Source organism: Tachysurus fulvidraco, chromosome 20 (genome assembly GCF_022655615.1).
Source record: "Tachysurus fulvidraco isolate hzauxx_2018 chromosome 20, HZAU_PFXX_2.0, whole genome shotgun sequence".
Lineage (NCBI taxonomy): Eukaryota > Metazoa > Chordata > Actinopteri > Siluriformes > Bagridae > Tachysurus > Tachysurus fulvidraco.
Window position 1 is genome coordinate 15,350,243 of NC_062537.1, and position 23,405 is coordinate 15,373,647.

Here is a 23,405-nt window from a genome sequence, read left to right on the forward strand (position 1 = left end):
ATATGTCCATCTTAATGGATTACCTGAAAGGCGACTCGACATACCATAAATCCGGCGAAATGCTGAGTAATGTTGACTTATGCTTTGCAATTTTTTGGGGGGAAGTGAAAAGCTGAATTAAAAAAAGCAGCAAAATTGAAACTCATAAAATGCTGTCATTGCTATTATACTCCCAAGCAATTCGTTTCATCTCTCCTTCCACAAATCTCTGCTATTTCCCCTGCCAGAGCTGGTGCCAGGAGTGCGTGTTAGAGCTCCATCAGTACTGAGCATTTTCTAAAGCAGAACTCCTGCGCAAATGTGCTGACACGTTTTAAAAGCTCGCCTAAATCACAGTCCAAAAGCAATCCATCACAAACCTCAGCCCTCGATCCACGGAACTAACAAAGTCTCCTCTGCTTCTCGGCTAGACCAGATCTGTCATCTTAATGCCTGACCAGAGCCTGCAGGCCTCTAGCCGAACGTTATGGGCCATTGATTTTCCAGCAAGATTTTCCTCTACTGCTCTGCCAGCTAATAAGCGCTCATGTCTTTCGGACTTGAAGCCTGAAAACGAAGGCTGAATCAACAGTGAGTGTAGGTGGATAGATACACAAAATGATGCAGAGACAAGGCGTAAGTTTCTCTTAAGCATAGCGATATACGGACGAGATGACAGGGTGCCATATCTTGCGATGCAGAGGAACTCAATCAAGGAATGCATTCAGTAATAAATTGCATTCAGGCGACACACTGCTGTATAAACTTTTAATGAATTGACTTTTTCATGTCACAAGTATGAGACCCAGGACAGCTTAATTAAATGTTACGCCAGTCGTCTGTTGCCGGGCGCAGCTCCTATTCGAGAAGATTCAGACAGTTTTTCAAAGAACAAAAGCATCTTTCAAAAATCTTTTCCACGCTCACAAACAATCCAAGACAAAAATTCGCTGTCACAATTCTGTAGGAAGGAGAATCTGATATTTGACATTACCATAGCAACGGCGAATTCTTGAATCTGATTGGCTTTAATCGTTTTCAATAGTTTTCTTGAACAAAGCAAGGCATATCAGGTTTAAATGCAGTCATTCTAATGTTTTATCGTTTCTGCAGTAACGACTTACCTTGGATATCGGAAAGATGTATAATTTTTGTCATTTTTTTGTATAAGGTGATGTTTATTTAGTATTTATGGAGGGAGTTGTCAGTGTCAGAGGAGAAACTGCAAGAAAGTGGTTAAGAAGTTCGAAATAATAGAAGACTTTCATATTCATTCATAATAAACATTATAATTATATAATGTTATAACGTCCGATATGCTATAGATATGCTAAAGTTTACATTAAAAGTTAAATAATTTTTCAGAAACATTTAGAAAAAGAATTTAAAGTTACAACCTTAAAGTAGTAAACCTTTTCATCCAGTAACAGCACATTCCAAAGTGTTTTGTTTCTCGATTTCCACAGTGATCCATCCATCCATCCATCCATCCATCCATCCATCCATCCATCCATCCATCCATCCATCCATCCATCCATCCACCCATTTTCTGAGCCGCTAATCACACATATTCACTCACCCATTCTCACACTACAGACAATATAAAGATGCCAATCAGCCTACAAGGTATTTGCTTGGACTTGGGCAGGAAAGTGGAGTACCGAGAAGAAACCCCTGAAGAGCATGCAGACTCCGACTGCACACAGGGTGGAGACAGGAATCGAACCAGCAACCCTAAAAGTTATGAGGCAAACATGCTTAATAACGAATGACACTTTTTAACAATTTAGACCTACAGTGCACGAAAGGACTGTGAGGCAACTTAAACAATTAGTTCCATGCTTCCAAGAAACTGAAAAGCGTCCTCCATCTTAAAGACTGAAAACATACTGACTGATACTGAAGACTCTTTCCAAAACAGTTCAATAAATTCCTTACAGAAAACCTCCCTGATTAATGATTACATCATTATATGTTCACCAGCCATTATTAGTTCAATAATATTATAATAATATATAATAAAATATTATTATGTATGTCCACCATACAAGTCATTGCAAATTATTATCTATGAATTGTTATGTTAGAGCATTTAATACAAAATAAAACAAACCAATCGGAATTGAGCATTCACTAGTGCTGTAGTATATAAACACCAGTAAATTGTAGGCATTTTATACAAAGCTTTGTATAAACTCCTAAGTACCATAGAGCTATGTCAGGTTCAAACATTCAAGCTTAACCAACCAACTAACCAACTAACTAACTAACTAACTAACTTACACATAAGTGTGTCACAAATTAAGGCTTAAATCAACTTTCAGCAACTTGAATTAATTAGGTATAAAAGCTAACATTTACAATATTAGGTAATAATATAAAAACATTAAATAAGTGACTATTAAAATGTATATAATAATAATATATAATTAAATATATAACCGCTTCATTCATCTATGAATTAATATCTGATAATGAAATGGCGCGCACACACAAATGATCGATCGGTCCAACTCATTGTGAAATGGTCACATTTAATGAAGAACCTCTTGTTTTATATACATCTATAAAAAGAACCCAGATACAGGTTACAAGAATCTAAGGCTAATACATACATTATTAAATAATAAAGTATTTTTTTTTTCATGTTAAAGATACATATCGTAGTTTACAAAATATGATCGTGGAGAATTAAGCAATTGTCAATGAGAAAATAAACTAAGATGCTATATGTATGTTGCGTAATAAACAAACAAACAAACACCAAAAAAAAAAAAAAGATAAAATCACAACAATATTCCTTGAATAAAGAAACAGAAAATTTGGACATTGGCTATTAAAGTCTGACAAAAAAAAGGCATATGGACTTAAGTGATAAAAGTGGTTCTACATAGAACTAATAAACTGATTGATCAGATACAATTCATGATTATTCCATTTAAAAATTTCAGTCCAGTACACCACCATGAAGTAAGACACTGTTTTTATTGTGTGTGTGTGTGTGTGTGTGTGTGTGTGTGTGTGTGTGTGTGTGTGTGTGTGTGTGTGTGTGTGTGTGTGTAAGCGTCTGTCTTTCAGCCTCTCATTATCAAGGGCCAATTACAATAAAGAAAAATAAAAAAAAGAAAGAAAAAAGAAAGAAAGAAAGAAAGTAAGTAAGAAAGAAAGCTAAATGCTGTAAAGAGAAAATCAATCAAAATGATGACCTTCATTCTAAGTTTGTTAGTCCTCAGTCTATGAAGCTCCAGTTTGCTGGATGGAGATTGAGCGCCGCAGCTTCCAGTCCCTCGCAGAGACACAGGCTTGGGGAAGCTAAGGATCGTGGGAAAGAGAAATCTCCACGTCTTTGGCATGACCAGTTAGCTGTATGCTGCTGAATTTCATGACACACAAAGGTTGAGCTTGTACCACTGTCTCCAGTGTGTGCAAAACATCAAAAAAAGGCTCTGATTTGTTAAAAAAAAAAAAGTCAAAGGGGAAAGAAGGAAGGATGCTCTGTTTGTTTTTCATTTTCATTGTTGTGCTGCTGTGAGACAGAAGCCTGTTGACTCATGTGACCCCATATGTTTAGCTTCCCTGGGGTTCAGAGTACCGTGTCTGCGCTCACTCCACCTTCAGCCGCGCTGCCCGTGATGCATTTCAGTTCTTTTTCCCCTTCCATTCTTAATGTCATCATTTATTAATCTTACTATTTTTTTCTTTTTGTGAGAGAAAAAAAACTTGAATTAAATTATCAATGCACGAAATCCATTTAGATGTGCAAAATAGAACTAGAAGACTTTCCACAGGAATGAATTATAAGCATCTGCAAGAGAGAGAGAGAGAGAGAGAGAGAGAGAGAGAGAGAGAGAGAGAGAGAGAGAGAGAGAGAGAGAGAGAGAGATTAAACAACAAGCATATACAAATTAGCTAGTAGACACTTCACTTTTAAGGAAAATAAATAAATAAATAAATAAATATAAAGCAATAGTTTTGTCACCCATGATTAAATATTGATCTATCTATCTATCTATCTATCTATCTATCTATCTATCTATCTATCTATCTATCTATCTATCTATCTATCTATCTATCTATCTATCTATCTATCTATCTTGTATATTTGTATGTTCTACTCTGGCCATGTTTTTAATTAGCATCTATGCATTTAGCATGAAAAAAATTGCTACGTTGCCGTTCGTTATTTTCACAATCGAACCAATCACAATGTGCAAACTGTTATATCTGTCAGTGCCCAAGTTTACTACATCTAATGTACTGTAGTAAACATCGCCTGTAGTGTGTGCACTACAGGCAAGCATAGACCTGTTCAGAGAATAAAAGGCTTGTGCTACAGCTACAAAACTACAGAGGATGGATTTTACGGGATTCTTAAGAACACAAGACCATTCATTATCTAGCAATAAATTTCCAGAAAAGAACAGAACCAAGTTTTGTGGAGTGAGACCTCTCTGGATAATTGTTTTACAGTAAAGTAACACTAACTTCTCCTCTTGCTTAGAGTGGATCACAAATCCATATTAGCATGGATAAATATATTTCGTGTATGAATTGTATGCACAGGAAAATCCATGTGACGTTTGCTTTTTTCCTGTTTAACAAAACAGCTACAACTCATTTAGCGTCTTTTTCTTGGTAGTCTGTAGCAGAAGTATCCAAATAGTACTTTGGCTATAGTTTAGCTATTTTAAATCAGCTTGTAAATTGACTTACAATTGTATATTGATTAGATTTATCACAGTTCACAAATTTGTTAAACCAGGCAAATGCCATGTCTTATATCAGAATCCTGATCTTCTCTCTGACTTACACATTTCATCTGAGGAGTTTGTGCAAGCTGATTACTTCCTCTGTATGCAGCAGAAAACATGACACTTAACATAATTGCAGCCAGTTTTAAGCATTTCCATTTGTGAATCAGTGAATAATTTAATGTGTGATAATGTAATCTCATCAGGGAAAAAAAAATAAAATCCTGGAATACATTTAAATTTAAGAGCAAGACTGAAAGTAAGTAAGTAATTATGTAAGTAAGTATGTAAATAAATAAATAAATAAATAAATAAATAAATAAATAAATAAATAAATAAATAAATAATTTTTTTACACTTATTTCTAACCCTGGCCTTGATAAAAACTTGTCTAAATATTTTGTTGTTTTTATTTCTTTAATACACCCGTTTGACATTATGTTTCCCTTTTTTCTGTTCGGTATAGGGTGGGTAGGTTGGAATCTTATGTTTTATAAAAAATTATATTACTTTATCATTATTCATCATAATAAACATTTATCATCCTAATTTTTCATTAGTTTTGTTGCTTTTTTTTTTATTTTTCTTAGCGAATGATATAAAAAAAAGTGAAAGCTTTAGGAAGAGAACTTGTAAATCTAGATTAATTTTATTTACAGATCTACAGATATAGAGTTTCCCCTAATGAGCAACCAGAACATTCAATAAGAGGTTTGAACACTTAAAATAACACCCAGAACCATGAACACTATGGTATTCTCGTGCTTGTTCCATGTATCAAAAAAAAAATGTCATCTTAACCACACTCCAAAGTCTAAACTCACCTTTTTCCCAGAATCACAACCACAGGCTCCCAATCAGCACAATTTATATTTACCATTATTAATCTGGAGTTTCACTGAATCTTTGTGAAGTGCCTTTGGTAGGATTTTACCAGTGATGTTTTCTGAACCTTTTGTTTGTGTACACACTTTCCCAGTATTGACCCTGTCTCTTTTGTTTATCGAGTCCTGCCTTGCCTAGCCTAGTTAAATCTGTCTGGTAATCGCTTGATACTTTGACTGTCTATTGCCTTTGATTTTGGCTTGGTCTTTTCATTCAATAAGGCTCTGCACTTGCATCCAAAACCTGTCTGTATGTAATAAGTATGTATTGACTAAAAACTATTCGGCTTTATCTGACTAAATTGGTATTGTTTCCAGCAATTAAACGTGGACCAAATTAAAATCACAAATCACAGCTATTGTGTATCCGTCAAATGTAATGTGGAGTTCAAGAAAGCAGGACACGCTCCATGGACTCTAGTTGTTTCATTATTGTTCTTTTTCTAGTTGATGAACAACAATTTTACTCAACAAAAGGCAAACAGTTTTAGGCAATAAATACAAAACAAGAAACCAGGCTTTGACTTAAACACAAAAATTGGATAGTACACAGTATAAAAGGGCAAACAAATCAAAAATAAAAACTGTCAGCACACAATTAGGCATTATGTCAATGACAAGACCGAAGCAGAGACACGACTAAACCGGAAACATGAACACATGGCACTTGTTGCCATGGGAAATGCAACACAAAGAGAGAATCTGTGATAGCTAAAACCTGTCCAACATTTTGATCTAATTGTATGTAAGACACTTGAACACAGAACTTGGGCAAATGCAACATTAACTACATTAAATGCTAAAAAAAAAACCCTCCTGAATCTCGCCTTCAGGCGAGCCTACAGCAAGGATCAGGAGCCCTGTTGGCTAACAGCAGGAGAATCTCAAAGCTTAGACAAAGACAGGGTTTGAACTTACAAGACTTAATGATCCAAACACTAACCCGGCTTTCGCATGCCAATACTTCCACACAGCGGTGCAATGACATCAGAAGAGTCTGCTATGAGATGAGGAAAAATTGAACCAACATCAAAAAGTTCTTTGGCTGAATCTAGCTTTCTGGATTTAGTAGACAGACACCTGTGATGCTGACTCCATGCCTTACTCACATCTTTAATGACTCACCAGTTAAATTTTCATTCTACAGTCTAAGCAAGCTATGGACTCCCTAATACCATATTAGTTAAATATTCTCCTGTAAGACTCCTTGAAGCAGATCCTACTCAATCAAGCTAGAAGGTGTCATGGCTTCATGCCTCGGTCTTTCTGCAGAGCCACAGGCTCTTGATCCTACCCATGAGTAAGCTTTAATTAAAGCAAAGCTCATTATGCCACTATACTGAGTTCTAGGTGAATAAGCACACTGTAAACATGTGTACTGTATGCCTACATAATGAATCTTATGCTCGTTACTCGGCTGGCCTGTCAACTAGCGGCTATTGAGGATCGATCACGTTTACTGATTCTGTGTCTGTAGATCAGGCTTTCCTTCTGTGAGTCGCGGGACCGGCTGAATTGTAAACCCCCTAACAAGGACTTGCGGCAGTCTCTGCGGACGACTTTAGCTGCTATTTCAATATAATGTTCTAATCAACTTGTCCTGTCAGCTTTATAGTGTATTTCCTCTACATGACATGAGTGACCACTTGCAGTGGCAGCAAGAACAATGCAGTGATTTCATGTACTTGCTAACTTTACTTGAAAAGAAATGAAAGTATTGTGAAGTCTACAACTATGTTGACTTGAACAGCCACCCATCAAAAGGGGCCTGTTAACGTATTGAAACCCATAATTTAACAACAAGGCATTGCCTCTAGGGTAAATGGCAAGGGCAAGTCGATAAGATTCCATTTATTAGAAAACAGTATTGGAGTAATGCAGTAATGCAGGGTAAGTGTGTGATACCCACAGCTTTAACAAATCAGAAAAATGTTACACAGCTGCTTACTGCATCATCCATCAACCAGAAATACTTTAATAATGCAGTATGCTTTGTAAACGATCATCAATCACCCTATCAACATATGCTTTAGGGTCAGGGCCTAGGAATATCAAGAGCCTTATTTAGGAACCTTGATTGGGAATATACCAGGAGTCTATCCTGCTAACACTGGGTGGGGAAACACTTATTCTAGGAACAGTGGATGGGAATCCATCTTGCAGCCTTGCATCTCCTCTCAACTCTTGGAGGTTCTCTTGGTGTTGGAGAAACACCTCAGAACCTGTCCTGGGAACCCCCTATTTAGGAATACACTCTGGAGTCTTTCTTGCAATCACTGGTTGGGATTACAACCTGCCATCTATACCACTAAAACTGGGTGGGAATATACACTGGAGCCTATTCTAGGACACCGTGTGGGATTTCAGCTTGCAGTCTATCTCAAGAAAACTTGTTGGGAAAAACCCCAAAGGCTATCCTGGGAACCCTGTCTGGGAATACACTCTGGAGCCTACCACTATCACGGCTTGTAAATACTGTACGCCCTGGAACCTATCTCACTAAAACTGGGAGGGAATACACCCTGGAAAGTATTTCATTATCACTAACACATGCTGTTCTGAGATGGACTGGTGGCCAGGGTTCCTGGGAATATGCAAGGGAACATATCTCGCAAACACTGATAAGGAATACTCTCTGGAGTCTATCCCATTCTATCTGGATGTCAATAACCCGTGTAGTTTATCCCACTATCACTAGGTGGAAATGTAGCACCCTTGTCCTGGAAAAACTTTGTCTAATTTCTCTATGTACTGCGTCAGCTGTATACGGTTGAAATGACAATAAAAGTGACTTAGAGTCTTTTCTAAAAATACACCCTAATGGAGCCAATACTGCTAAATTTACTGCATGTTTATGGGAGGCACATCCTGAAGAAAAGCCATTTGGACTTGAAGAGTATATGCAAAACTCACAGACATTAACCTGCGGACCCTCGGGCTATGAGGCGGTAACACTACCTTCTGTCCTATCACTGTGTGCCACCCCACATCCAAATCTTTCAGCAAAAGTACAAATAGACTAGTTCTTTAAAACATGCTACACCTTAATATAAGTTGACAGTTTTTTTTATTTAACATGTTGCATGAAATTAAGTTGAATCATGGTCATCTGACCTATTGCTGGCAGTTTTTATCGGTCTGTTTAAATAAAGCATACTGTACATTCTGAGTAGTACAGGGTGCCTCTAGCATTTGGGACAAGGTAGATCTGATAGAGACTCTGGACGTACCACATCATGGACAGCAGGACACACGCCAGGAGGATATGGGATGAGCAGAGGAGGGCACTGCAACCTCCTGTAGCGACACCCACTCTGGGTCTAGGTGATGGTGGGGCAGCAGATGGAGTGGTCTCTATGGAGAGATCACAAATTCACCATTTTTATTACTGGAACAATTACAAGCAGCCTTTGGGGCAGTGTGTGCAATTAGAGTCAACTCTACAGCAATTAATGTTTCTGCAGGAAAGTGATTACAGACGGAGAAATATAACCTGACCACACAAATAAATAGCAGTTTGTTTAGGAAAGTCAACTCATATCGTATCTTCTAGCTTTGAGTCAATGCATTGGCACTGCAAGGGAATAACAATAAAAATGACAGTAATAATAGAGGTTATTTCAATAGACTGGTCCTCTATGTGGCAGGAGCATCAGGGAAATTTACTAGAAGTGGCCTTGCATGACTGCTGTAATCATCTTAGAATGTAGCCAAGTATATGGGCGAAGAATATCTTTTTTTTTTTAATTATAGTTTGAAGCATGGTCTTAATGAAAAAATATAATAAACAGCATTCATTTTGAAAACATAACCTACTTATATAATTTAAAAAAAAAAAGTGCAATTATGCTTCTCTACTCATAGGGAGATTTTCATCATGTTGCATGGTTGTAAAACTGATTTTTTTTAATATGCAATATGTTAGCAAGAATATTTTACCTGTAAGCACAATGGTACTGAATACTCGATTCTGATTGGTTGGAAGAACAACAGCTATGACAATAATTCCAGCTGTGAATTTTATATTAATGTATACGTTTTATTACATTATTATTTATATAGCAACCAAAATGTTAATAAATGTTGATAAAGTTTTCTATAACAAGTTTTTTTTTTTTACTTTTACATATTACCTCTGATAACAGTGATCGAGTTGTCAGTGCTATTTTTAGTCACAGTGCTTATTGTGTCTTATAAAATCTGCTAGATGAGGTTGAGACCATCAACATCTCACGGAAACAACACCGGCGTTCCTTTAATCTACTGGATCACTGCATCAGTTCTATATAATGTGCAGAAACATGATGTCTCTGTAGTTAGGTATACTCTCGGTTTACTAACACGCTCCAACATATCCAGCTAAAACCTGACCATGGGTCGGCCGAGCTGCTTAACACAACCTTTATCTTTACAACAGAATACTAGACTAGCTTTTAGCATGCGAGTGTCAATTCCACACCTTCCAGATGAGACATAAAAATAGCACAAACAGCATTTCTATGTGAGTTATGGCTTTGACACTGGCAGACTAGAACATGGTTTATGATACATATTTCATAACACACATGGTCTGGCTCGGACTATTACACGCTCAGAAAAATACACGATTGAACTGTGCATTGAACTGTACCTGTCTTATCACTGGTGTATTCACCTGTGCTTGAGGTATCTTTTGTACCCTTAATATGTATCATTCTCATGTGAATGTGAATACAGAGCCTTTAAAAAATGATTTATGACAGATAACTAGGACCTTAAATCCAATTATGTCCTACTTTAAGGTATGGGTGTCAAACTCATTTAAGATAACAGACCACATTGCGCTTAGCCACAAAAAAAAGTCTGCTAATTCATTTTTTAGCAGACAGATAACATTAAATTCTTGTGAAATGCATGCATTTAGCTGAAATGTACATTTCATATTAGCATATTAGCATTTTTTGTCAGTAGCTGAGTTTATGGCTCTGCTCTGTTTTTCACTCTAATGGATTTACAGATATATCTTTGAGGATATTTCAATTCACCTCTGATGCAAAAGGCGTTAAATTAAATCTAAAATATGGATGCTAATGCATTTGGTGGGCTGGATTAAAATGCATTATGGATTAAAGAACTGATATGATGCTAGTTCAAAGACTATTCTTTAATCTGCTTCCACCTTGCTAACGTTCTGTCTAACATCTTTTCGTTCTGCCAGAAAATGAACTACAAAAGGTATTATGTTTAGGTATTATTCACTAGTACAACGCTTGATGAGAATATGTCTGTCACTATTAGCTTTTTTTTTTTTTTTAGGTGTAACGACTCTGCGTTCCAGCAGGAGGCAGTCTGACATTGCATTGCCGTGTTGTTTATAAAGGGTTCGGACTGAACAGCGTGGTCTCGTGATGGGAGCAATATGAATTTGTAACAATTTCCACAAATTGAATTTAGCAACACCTTTGTTACCACTTGTCTTTGATCATTCCTGCGATTTGATAAGAACACTAGCCAAAGGTGAAGGAAACTGTACTCTGTGCAATGAGAACACTGATGAGACTCACCTATGGGCAAGTCTACCTCCGTGGTGGAAGTGATAGGTTTGGGTTCCTCTGTCCAGGGTGTTGCATGCACAGCCACGCTCCAGTCGCTCCAGGTGCCGATCTCCATGTCCTTAGCAGCCACCTGGATGATGTACTCCTTCCCCACGTAAGCGTCTGTGATGGTGTGGGAGGTGCTGTCTGAGAGCTCCACCTGTTAACCAAGAACACAGTCAGTGGTGCTTACAATCTGAAGATCTGACCTGTTATGTATGAAATCGTGCACTGCCATGAGATGACCGGACATATTTCACAGTATCATCTAATTTCAGCTACTGTATGTCTAATAGTGTACTGTACACCACAGACTACCGATCATTCTTAAAGAAGACTTAAAGAGAAAAAGAAATCTTAAATCTATTTTCATGCATTATTGTGCTCCTTTTAGTGTGTTTGACTGGTTACTTGTAATAAATGGGTTTAATCCAAACCTCATTAAAAATAATGTCTACTTAGACCTAATGTCTTCTATCCATAGAAAGTGCAGGATTAAACGAAGCTTTAGGGCACCAAAAAAGAAATAAAAGAAATTAAACAATAAGCCTAATATTCAAATAGTTAAAATAGTTTTTTCTCACAGATAAACAGGGTCTGGCTGCAGAGAGCTTGAGATCTCCTGCACTCTACTAGTCTAATCGAACTGCTCAGAATGAAGCAGCTTTAAAACCCAAATGTTCTTTGCTCCTTATTTGCATCCACAATGTTCTCACTCTTTGCAATTTTTTTTAATCGAACCACAGGACCCTCAGGCATCTCTTTTCTGCTGTTTACTACAAGCTGCGACAGTTGATTTATCAGCTATTGTAATACATTGCCCAGGTATTATTCGTGCGATTGGCGACTTTCCTGGTTTGAACACGCCACTTAAACTAAACGTATGCAGGTACAGAGATACAGGAACAGGTTTGCATTTGGTGGGGGTCGTAATTGTGTGTCCGGGACTGGAGTTCTTATCAAATTGTGTTGATAAAAGCTTGAAGAGGAAGAATAAATGGTGCAAAGTCTTTATTGCAAGAAAGAGCGGATTAAAAGAACAGATATCTGTCACATCTCAGTACATCCTCACCTCACCAGTTCCCCCAAATCAGCGAATCAATTGTGCACTGTATATCTACCATTTCGTGCTTGCTAGCTTCACATAAAGTCTTACCAGTGTTACTCTGAGCATTTCCAAGCCTTCACTTTGTTTGTGTGTCTCTGTATATGACCTTTTCTTTGTCTTTCAATTTTCTCTTCCCTTACCTATAATAATCTCTTTGCCTAGACTGACCTTTGCCTGTTTTGTGGATTATAATTTTTAAAGTAGGAACTGTTCTTTGTAAAGCCTTGCACCGGCAGCCTGTGATCCTGAAACTGAGCTATTTCTATCTCTATCTAAAAAGTTCTTTGGTGTGTGATTAAGATCTCTTGCTCGTTCTGTATCATGCATGACTGAGCAATTGTTTAGGAAATACAGTATGAAAGCATGGATGCATGAAAACAACACATATTATTGCAAAGAATTTGAGAAAGACATCTTATCAAACTAGTAGTTAAGACTATTAGATTGTAACATTTAGGCTAGGAAAGTTTTGCTTTAAAATATTATTAGAATGTTTTTTTAGACAAAATTCAGCGACACCTGATCTATTCTTTGCATAGATTCTATTCTATTCTTTCCAATATGTCTGATTTTTTTACCCACTACAATGTGTCTGTATGAATGTGCGTGTGTATGACCCCTCACACCTGAAGACCATTTGTAAATGTGCTCCGTGATGAAGCCAGAGATTCGCAATGGAAAGCGGTGCACATTGTTTCCCCCCCAAGAAGGAGGAAATATGCCTAATGCACTACAGCTGAGGCCTGGAGAAAGCGTGATGGCAAAGATCAACCAAAGCCCATGAGTCATCTGGGCATCCTTCACCCCTCTGTTCCTCACAGCACCCCGGGTCTATCCCCTCTTCCCGCTTTTCTTATTTTCTTCCATCTCTCACGCAAACACAACACAGCTGAAACAAACAGTGCCACCACAGTGAAGCAATCAGCAGTAATACCCAATACCACAATGCCAGACGCTGGCGTAGCTTCCAAATGGCACGACGCGATGAAAACCATCAGAGATTCGTCCACAGCCTCAGACAGCAACGTGGGTGTGGATTTACTTTCATTTGAATTTGAAAGAATACACCTCTGTGTGGCACCTAATCGGTTTACTGTGAAAAACCAAAGTGTAAAACCAGCCTTTTTTTTTTTCTTCTGATGCGAATTTCTGATACGATTGTTTGCCCAGCTTTCCATCGTGGACATGTAGGAAAACAGTCACAAACCCAGGACTGATATCATTTAGTCGTCGCATTTACATTTTAATTGAACATTTTCTTTCATAATTGGAAGAGAGTGCTGCTCATTTCCCCAGTGCTTCCTCAAAACCCGCTGAACAATGGTTGAATCCCTTTCATTTAGATTAAGGCATGTTCTCCGCTCGCTCTACCCCACCTCCCTCCCCTCAACCTCCAAAAGTGTGAGAACTCTTTAAGCACATGGGTTAGCAAGAGCCGGCCGGTTGTCATTCGAGCGGAGGTCTTAGCCTGCCTTTAATGACATTTCACAGCTAGACACTGAATCTGTAAGGATATCAAGCTCCTACGCTTTTGTCACCTCTTTTATTTAACCCCTTTAATTACAAAGATGAGAATGAAGTAAACTACCAGCTGGAAGTTGGCACTCGGTGTAGGGTGCAGTCGACTGGCACGAGGCTCAATTCACCCCAGAGTGAAGTTTCTCTCCTGTATCCGGAGTTGAAGCGGATGTTTCTCTTCTATGCTCTGTTTCCCTGTCTTAGCCACAAACCCTCTCCCAATTACCGGGCACTTATGAGGAGCTTTAGAGCCAAGAATGCAAATAGGAGTTTAGGCAGGATTTAACCTGAACCTCAACCAGCCGCCCTTAACACACAAACACACACAAACATTACACCCCATAATCACACCAGACCTTCTCAGGTCAGCACAAAAAACCTCAGCACAAGGTCAGAGATGAAAGTCTACATGATGGTGTGTGGTCAGTCTATGAGGACATGGATGTAGTGGTGAGACTGCTGAGTAAATAAACAGGAAGGAGCAGGATGTTTCTTCTGGCTAACATCTCTGCCATGGTCTTATTTGGCAACACGGATATTGTGATAGTTCATAATGTTTATAATGAGTCATGTACAGTAGGTATGCATTCTGTAAATGACTCCTGAATGTATACAGAATAAGATCTAGACATGTAGATAAACAGAAATAGTCAGATCAGAAAAACAGTTAGAAAGAAAGAATAAATCAGTGAATATACATTACTAAGTGGGTAAATGTCACTAAAATAAAAACTGTTAAACAAAACAACACTTGGGAAAAGTTAAAGTGTCTTTCTGATATGTTCTCGAGTAACAGTAAGAATATACTACCCTAAAATACGTATACACTGTATATATATTATTGACTCTGATTTTAATGGATTTACTGGAATTGAAATGGAATTACTATTCTGTTTATTCCATTTTATTCCCTTATAAACACTGTTGAATTCCCACAATAAAGTCTACAGTTTGACTATAAACGAACACTTTAAATCTAATACGTACTAGTGAGTACAAAAGTGGCACTCACTCTCCATCTGAATATTAACCTAACTCAGAGGTCCTGGTCCTGTACCCCTATCCTGCACATGTTAGTGTTTTGTCTGCTTCAACACACACACACTTCAGCTCAAAATGGGCTTTTAATTAGCTGATTATTTGAATCAGATGTGTTGGGAGCAGGGAGAAAAAAAAAAACACTAGAAATATGATGAAAAGAGGGTACTCCAGGAACTCTAGGACCAGGGTTAGGAAACCTGTTGCCTAAATGATGAGCTTAGGGTTTAAGTCTGGGTTGTGTTATAGTCATGTAGTCATAGTCATAGAATGGTGTAAGTAGGGTTACCACCCGTCCCGTGAAATACGGAATCGTCCCGTATTTACAGGCAAAATGACTATGTAAAATACGGGACAAATCGCGTCCCGTATCGATTTGATACGGGACGCGATTTGTCCCGTATTTTACATAGGTCCACATTATACAGCACCCCATGCAAATCACCCCACCTGCATTGTATGGAGACACGTCCTATACTGCCCCTGATTGGGTAATACTTGTTGCCATCGTTGGTTTGATTGGTTTGTTTTAGGGTTACGGGCCGTGAATCACAGCCAATCAGAGTCAGAGGAGGGCGGGACGCCGCCTCGCCGGTTCTTTTGACAGAGTCAGAGTGACAGAAAATCCATATGAAACGATGGCATCTCCAGATACCAATCCCCCACCCCTCCCACCGCGTCCAGCTCTGAAAGTTTCATACACCCACTGATGTTATTATGTTCATGATGTTCATGGAAGACCTTTTGCAAGTTTGCAAGTTACTGTATAATTACAAGTTATGGATCTGTTAATTTAATAATGAGTTAATAAAATATGGTTCACATCTCATAAGTTCCTCCAAAAGCTTATTTTTTGTGTTCTCAGTCACACTTTGTTGGCGTATATTTATTATTGTCATAGCTGTGTATTCAATATGACCACTTAAGTTGTGATAGTGGGTGTGGCCCCCGGCTGCGGCAGGCGTCCCTTATTTTTCTGTATTGAAGGTGGCAACCCTACTGTAGGTGTAAGGGTGTAGCGTTGGAATAAATGTTCTGACTTTTCAATAAATCAAGCCAAAAAATTCAAAATGAATAAAAAAAAAAAACACAACTTAATTAAAATAAAACATTAAAAGGGTTCTTATATCATATGCTTGTATGACTGGGTAAAGAAAATATATTTTCCGCACTCTGACCTACACAGACTACTAGTGCATACATGAAAATCTCCAACTCAGACCAAAGGAACCTCACCCAACTACTGTAAATAACTCTGCTGAGACTCACCGACATAAACACAGAGCATCGGAATGGCAGCGAAGTGAATTTTGATCATGACTGAAAGGTTCGCCGATTTAATCGCTGACCCGCTGAACACCAAAGGAGGAAAGATTCACTGATTCAGGCACCGATCTGCTGAAAGACACTAAACGAGTGGTAATCTCACTCCTGAATGAAATGACTCACTGACCCAAGTTGAGCAAGTGCAGTGTTGTAAGAACAGCTTACACGGTTAATGAAGGCTTAAAAAAAACACACTCACAGCAAAATCACACAGCTATACATCTACATAATTCATTTGTTTCATCATCATAAAGCCCATCATCAGCAAATGAATAAAATGAATTACTCGGTGTGTGAGACAGTGACCGATACTGATGCCTTCACCTCAGTGACTTGGCCAAAATAATTTATATGGTGCTTAATTGTGGAATGACAGACTCGTATGCTGTAACTTGTGATACACAGGCTATAGATAAAATTAATTCTTACAAAGTATCATCCATAACAACTTACTTGTTACTTAAGTAAATGTACAGTAATGATTGGACAATCATGTCAGGCTATTTATATAGTCATGGATAATGTTATTAATATCGCATTATTAAGGAATGCGTTCTCTAGACTTTTCAACTCTGACATCATCCAACGCACCGAAGCAGCTTCTTTTACAACTCATCCACTCATCCTTCCTGTTTTCTGTAATACTTACCCTACACAGGGATGCACACAACCTGGAGTATATTCCAGGTTACTCAGCGTACAAGGTGGCATACCTGTAGCAATCACACACTTTCACACACTACACACAATTTAAAGATGCCAGTCATAAAACAATCATATCTTTGGATTGGAAATTGGAGTAACCAGAGGAAACAGATATGATGCAAAACTAAGGGAGAACATGCAAACTCCAGGCACATGGAGTGGAGGTGGGAATCAAACCCCCAACCCTAGATGTGTGATGCAACCTACTAACCACGGTTTCCCTTTCATTAATTCAATTCGTTTTATTTTCATAGTACGTTTAACAACAGACCTTGTCACAAAGCAGCGTAACAGAAATCCAGAAGCAGATTTTGGATCTCTAACTAACAAGCCAGAGGAGATATCTGCAAGGAAAAAAAACACATCCCTAAAACCTTGAACGGAACCTCAAAAGAGAACCCATCCCTTTGCATTTGGATTAAACACAATACTAATCAGTTAATACTTAAACAAATATATATATAATGAGCCTAGGAAATGAGCCTGATATCTTCAGCCATTTATGTCTACACATAATTAGGCAGCAGACTATAAAAAAAAAAAAACTGTCACAGCCTCATAATGTGTCATATAGTACTTTCCTCCCTTATATCGGATATGAATTAAAGAGAAATTGGTGTGATGAGGTGTATGAGCAGGAAAATGGAGACTGGAGGGCAGTGTGACTGAGCTGACTTGACCTCTGTGTATTCCCCAGCCAGACGACTTACAGACCCATTCAAGTTCATGATAGTCCTGTGAATAATTTATATAACATGCTACATTAGCTTCCTGATGCTCACCAGTGTGTCTTCTATATACATTTTTTGAGATGTTTATTGTACAGTCCACATGCCATATTTCTGATCTAAAAAATGCCCTTCAAAGGATTCACTAAAAGTTTACCAAACGCATGGAAACCTCACAACACATGAAAGCTGATATATGAACTATATTAACTTTATATAGGATATGTCTTTTATATGAGAAGAAATGCAATAAGCAATAAGGGATTCATTCATTTATTTTCTACCGCTTATCCGAACTTCTCGGGTCACTGGGAGCCTGTGCCTATCTCAGGCGTCATTAGGCATCAAGGCACACCTTGGTCACCCTGGACGGAGTGCCAACCCATCGCAGGGCACACACACACACACTCTCATTCACTCACACAGTACGGACAATTTTCCAGAAATGCCGATCAACCTACCATGCATGTCTTTGGACCGGGGGAGGAAACCGGAGTACCCGGAGAAACCCCCGAGGCACGGGGAGAACATGCAAACTCCACACACACAAGGCGGAGGCGGGAATCGAACCCCCAACCCTGGAGGTGTGAGGCAAATGTGCTAACCACTAAGCCACCGTGCTTCCATAAGGGATTTTTCTACTTAAAAGTGCAAAACACAGGGCAGCGATGATGCAATTACATTAATCTAGCAACCACAGTGTGATTTACTGCAGCCCGAAGTACAGTACATTACATTACGTTTGCAGAAGCTCTGGCATCGAAAGGCAAAATTGAAAATGTTATTTTTTCATTTCTTCAAAATAAGTTTCACTATTTAAGAATAATGAGAAAGTTTCACAAAAACGAAGACATTATTACTGCGCTGAAGTCGTTACTGAAATTTGGCTGCACATTTGCATCTCTGATTCCAGCGCATTCAGAAAGAGTCTAGAAAAAGCTTTTCTTTATAGCTACTGTAACGTATGAGCCAAGCACAAACACTCGTGTCTTCGTATTCCGCATTGTACAGAATCTCTTCCAGAAGTCTCTTTAAGATCTGAAATTCCAGGAGCGAAAACTAATTAACTCAATTCAATTATTTTTTGGCAAATCACCTACAATTGACCTTAAATTAAATAGATGCTGTGAAGCAAAATGAAAATAAATTAGACAACATTATCACTGAAGGCTGTATTCCAGTGGTCCCCAACCCCCGGACCAAATGGTACCGGGCCACCCAAGGAACATTAAATTATTCCCATTGTATTTACTGTGGTGTATTTCTCTCGGGTTTGTGCGACTTTCCATGGACGAGAGGTTAACCGGGAGCTGAGAGACGTCACCTAAAGCCGCACCAATACCGCGCATGCACAAAATATCATGATATCGGGCCGGGTTTAGGTGAAATCTGGAGCTGAGCGGCTGCAAGCGGCAGTTGCGTTGTAGCTTTGGTGGAGAGAGAAGGTGTGTATCGCTCTTCTCTCTGTTCACCGGTACTTTCTCATGTTTAACAGTGCTTGGTGTATGTGTATATTGTGTTTGCTCAAATTTAACCCACAGATTAGCAAAAATGAGCAGGAAACAGACATCGTTAGAAAGTTAGAAACTCTGCCGGTGTTCTGGATTAAAGTCATGGCGGAATACCCTGAGATCACCACAGCACTTAAATCCCTATTGCCATTTCCGACATGCTGTCTGTGTGAAGCGGGGTTTTCTGCAGTGACGGCAAACAAAACAAAACAACGGAATAAACTGGACATAAGCAACACACTTCGGGTGTCATTGTCTCCTATTACCCCAGATGGAACCGTCTCGTTGTAAAGAAACAAGCTCAGAGTTCTCATTGATTTAGCGTTGTAGTGAGTTAAAAAGGCATGTTTAAATACAGTTAAATAAAAATGATTTATTTTAATTTAATTGTATAGCCGCCACCCCCCACCCCCTGCGGGCCGCGGTAAAATGATCAAACATTGACCGGTCTGTGGCGAAAAAAAGGTTGGGGACCACTGCTGTATTCTATTCTGATTGGTCAGATGGTGTTGATTAATTTTCCATAACAGAAGCTCAGACAAGAGTTTCGGCTGCTAGATACTGTATTACAGAGCTCCGTCTAACACGTTATCATTTCTATAGTAACGACTTACACAGGGTCTTGTATGGAGGATGCACAATATAAATGACTTTTGCGCTGCAGTAATATTATATTAATTGGGTAATTATTTGGATTATTAATACTTTAATCACTGGAGAATTGCTGTAGTAGAAAAGAAAGAAAAAAAGCGCTTCATAACATGCTGTGCTTGGAAAATAATTAACACTGAGGTAGTAACAGTATCTTATTTCCAAATCAGGCCACATTACACCACCTTATCTTTGATTATTCTTCTATAACAGCACTAACAAACTCTTCATGTTTAATTCCTTAGTTAACTAGCCATTATGTAAGGTGAAGTACCAGCCTGTTGATAACTGCACCCTCACCCTGGTCTCTACATCATGCCTTGAGCAGGCTCAGTAGGGGCAGAAATTCTTTGTGGCCTTCTTTAATTCAAGCACTTAACCTTCAAAGCAGGCTTTGAACTCAGAAAGGAAATGTGTGCCTTTATCAGGACACTCAAGCATCACATTCTGTAAGGCTAATTTCATTAAAGGTACGCAGTAATAACTGCTGCGTTCTGACTTTCCTTGGCCCGGTCGAGCTGCTTACTCTCTCTGTTTACATTCATCATCACAGACCATTGGCAGCTAATTCGGGTGGATTTCGAGCATTGTAAATCTCCTGCTGCGGGCCTGCAAACAAACAACACCAAACCACAAAGAAACAGATTCTACAGCTTGCCAAGTGTGTGTATTAACCTGGAATTTGCGTTGGAATAAATACCGCTGCTGCCAAAAAAAAAAAAAAAAATGGAATCAGGTGCATCCTACACTTAATGAGGACAGATGGGAGAGAGATGATCCAAATAATTCACACACAAATACCATAAAACACCCACAAAGAACCTTCACTCAGCCGTAAAAGTCTAGAATCGTCTGGGAACGGATAAAAGCCAAGGAAACCAACTCCTCACTCACTCTAACCACCAGCCAAATGTAAAGAACTGAACAGAGTGAAACAAAAAGGCAGCACCGACTGCTAAGGCGAGTTTCACAATGGACCAGCTAATACACACAAGGATCTTAAAATCTATTCTGTCTAATCCCTAAGCAAACACACGCTCTTTTCCCCTGAAGGCCTGAGAGCGCAGTGTGAATGCTCTGGACTCAGATCAGAAGCTCACCGTGCTTCTCCTTTCATTCAACTCTGCCTGAGAGTGCTTATAAAATATGCACAATATCGAAATAGAGTCTCGATAAATAAATAATTCATATTCTCTGGTGAGCAGCAAACAAGGAGACGGAGAAAGTGACCGTCTAAAAATAAAGCTTGATTTCATTCAATAGCCTTGGGACAGTTTATTTGGGTTTGGCTTCGGCTTTGATGAGATTCAGTGCAGTTAATATCAGTTAATATTATTTTATCCGAATTAGGAAGCAGAGCTTGGTCGTTGTTTATGCAAAACATTATTTATTACTCGGTTAATGCGCATTATCACTGTATCACCAGGTTTATCACTGTCGAATTGAACTGTTCATGTTTGCACACCGACTCTATTAATTTATGTTCAAATCCGTAGTGCTTCAAAGATTTCAAAGGGGTTTTCAAGGGAAATCTGATTAGTTTTTATTGGATCTCAGCTTCCTCAAGCAATTCGACTCAAATAGACTTTTATAGGAACAAATTTTTTTATTTTTTTATTTTTTTACATGGGCACAAACATGTCCGCATTAGAATTTTTGTCCCCCCCCCCCCCCCCCCAGTTGTCAAATTTCAGCAGGAAACAGAATTAGCTCGTAGAATTAGCTGACCACTATACATTTATCTGATCTCTGTAACATCAGGTGATCAAAGTAACATTAGCTGATTACTGTAACATTAGCTGATCGCAGTACCTTTAGCTGATCACTGTAACATTAGCCGATCACAGTACGTTTAGCTGATCACTGTAACATTAGCTGATCACTGTAACATTAGCTGATCACAGTACTTTTGGCCTATCACTGTAATATTATCTGATCACAATACTTTTAGCTGATCACGGAAACATTAGCTGATCACAGTATGTTTAGCTGATCACTGTAACATCAGCTGATCACGGTAACCTTAACTGATCACAGTATGTTTAGCTGATCACTGTAACATTAGCTGAACACGGTAACATTAGCTGATCACGGTACGTTTAGCTGATCACTGTAGCATTAGCTGATCACAGTGCTTTTAGATGATCACTGTAACATTAGCTGATCACAAAACCATTGGCTGATCTCAGTACTTTTAAGTCATCACAGTACTTTTACCTGATCACAGTGCTTTTAGCTGATCACTGTAACATTTGCTGATCACAGTGCTTTTAGCTGATCACTGTAACATTTGCTGATCACAGTGCTTTTAGCTGATCACTGTAACATTTGCTGATCACAGTGCTTTTAGCTGATCACTGTAGCATTTGCTGATCACAGTACTCTTAGCTGATCACTGTAACATTAGCTGATCACAGTATTCTTAGCTGATCACTGTAACATTAGATGATCACAGTACTCTTAGCTGATCACAGCAACAGTAGCTGATCACAGAACCATTGGCTGATCAATGCAACATTAGCTGATCACAGTACTGCTGGCTAATAGCTGTAACATTAGCTGACTGTAGTAAAGGTAGCAATACCCCCCTTGTTAGCTGGAGTACATGACATGTCTTTTTCAACAAATGTCTTTTCAATTGTCACTGGTGGAATATCAAGTGAGAAAAGGAAGACGGTAATAAAAACTAAGAACGAGAAAAAAAGTAAACACAAATATTGAATACAATTAAACAGTCTAACAGACTAAACAGTCTCACTTGAGACAGAGCAGTTTAATAGAGATAAACCATAAACAAAATGAGCAATTAGAAATTGGCATAATACATATGCAGCATTATGGGAATTGAAAAATGAAGTAGGTGTCTAATGTGGACTTCACTAAAATTCAGATCCTGGTTACAGCCCTTGAAACAATCAAGAAACTATTAAGAGTTCTTGATTTAACTTTTTTAATAAGAGCGCAATGAACTGGCTGAAATGGCTTCTATTAATTCTTATTACAAAAACGTTAAAAACTACACATGGACGGCTCCCTCATCGATTCAACGATATGAGGGGGGCTGTTGAAATTCCTCCCATTTCTCAGAAGGTTCAGGGTGTGCAGCCTCGCGATCGGAACCTCATTGAGTATTATCCACAGGCTCTATTTTAATCTGTATTTCTGAGATGGCTGCTGAAAAAAGGCTTAACCCATACAGTGAAGGGGAACCGGTGAGAAAAGAGATTTGTACATGCTTTGGAGATTACATAAGGGAAAGGCCAGTGACCCCCGTCTCCCATCCCTATCCTGTCCAATTTAACTCTAACACCCTATACTGACTTCAGGCTTTTGGTATGGAAATTGAGGCTTTGAGGGACCCAAATTCTTTTATCCAGGACTGAAATTCTTGCGCTTCTTGCATGCTGCTTGTGTATCCAAGGCCAATTCAATATAAACCCCCAGTGTGAGCAGATTTAGTGGAACATGGTTAATTTTTCATTTTCTTAAATAAGAAACACTTTGGATAGGCAAAATTGAAAACAAAGAAGTTCAACAGGTTTCAGAAAACTTTTATGGTAAACCGCCGTCGGGCTCTTTGTTTTTGTTCTTGGGAAATATTTTTTGAAACACTGGCCATGCATGACAGTGTTT

The 23,405-nt window shown here is 38.6% G+C and overlaps 1 protein-coding gene across 2 annotated transcripts in view; it reads right to left on the reverse strand.

Annotated features, from left to right (window-relative positions):
* Positions 1–2,476: 2,476 nt before the first annotated feature.
* cntfr (ciliary neurotrophic factor receptor) overlaps positions 2,477–23,405 on the reverse strand; it is a 182,168-nt gene continuing 161,239 nt past the window's right edge. For both annotated transcript variants that reach the window (XM_027140971.2, XM_027140972.2), the window contains 3 exons: positions 11,158–11,347; positions 8,845–8,968; positions 2,477–3,784 (listed from right to left, as the gene is read on the reverse strand). In XM_027140971.2, coding sequence (XP_026996772.1) covers position 3,784; positions 8,845–8,968; positions 11,158–11,347 — 315 coding nt within the window. In that variant the 3' untranslated portion in view covers positions 2,477–3,783. The remainder of the gene's footprint in view (positions 3,785–8,844; positions 8,969–11,157; positions 11,348–23,405) is intronic.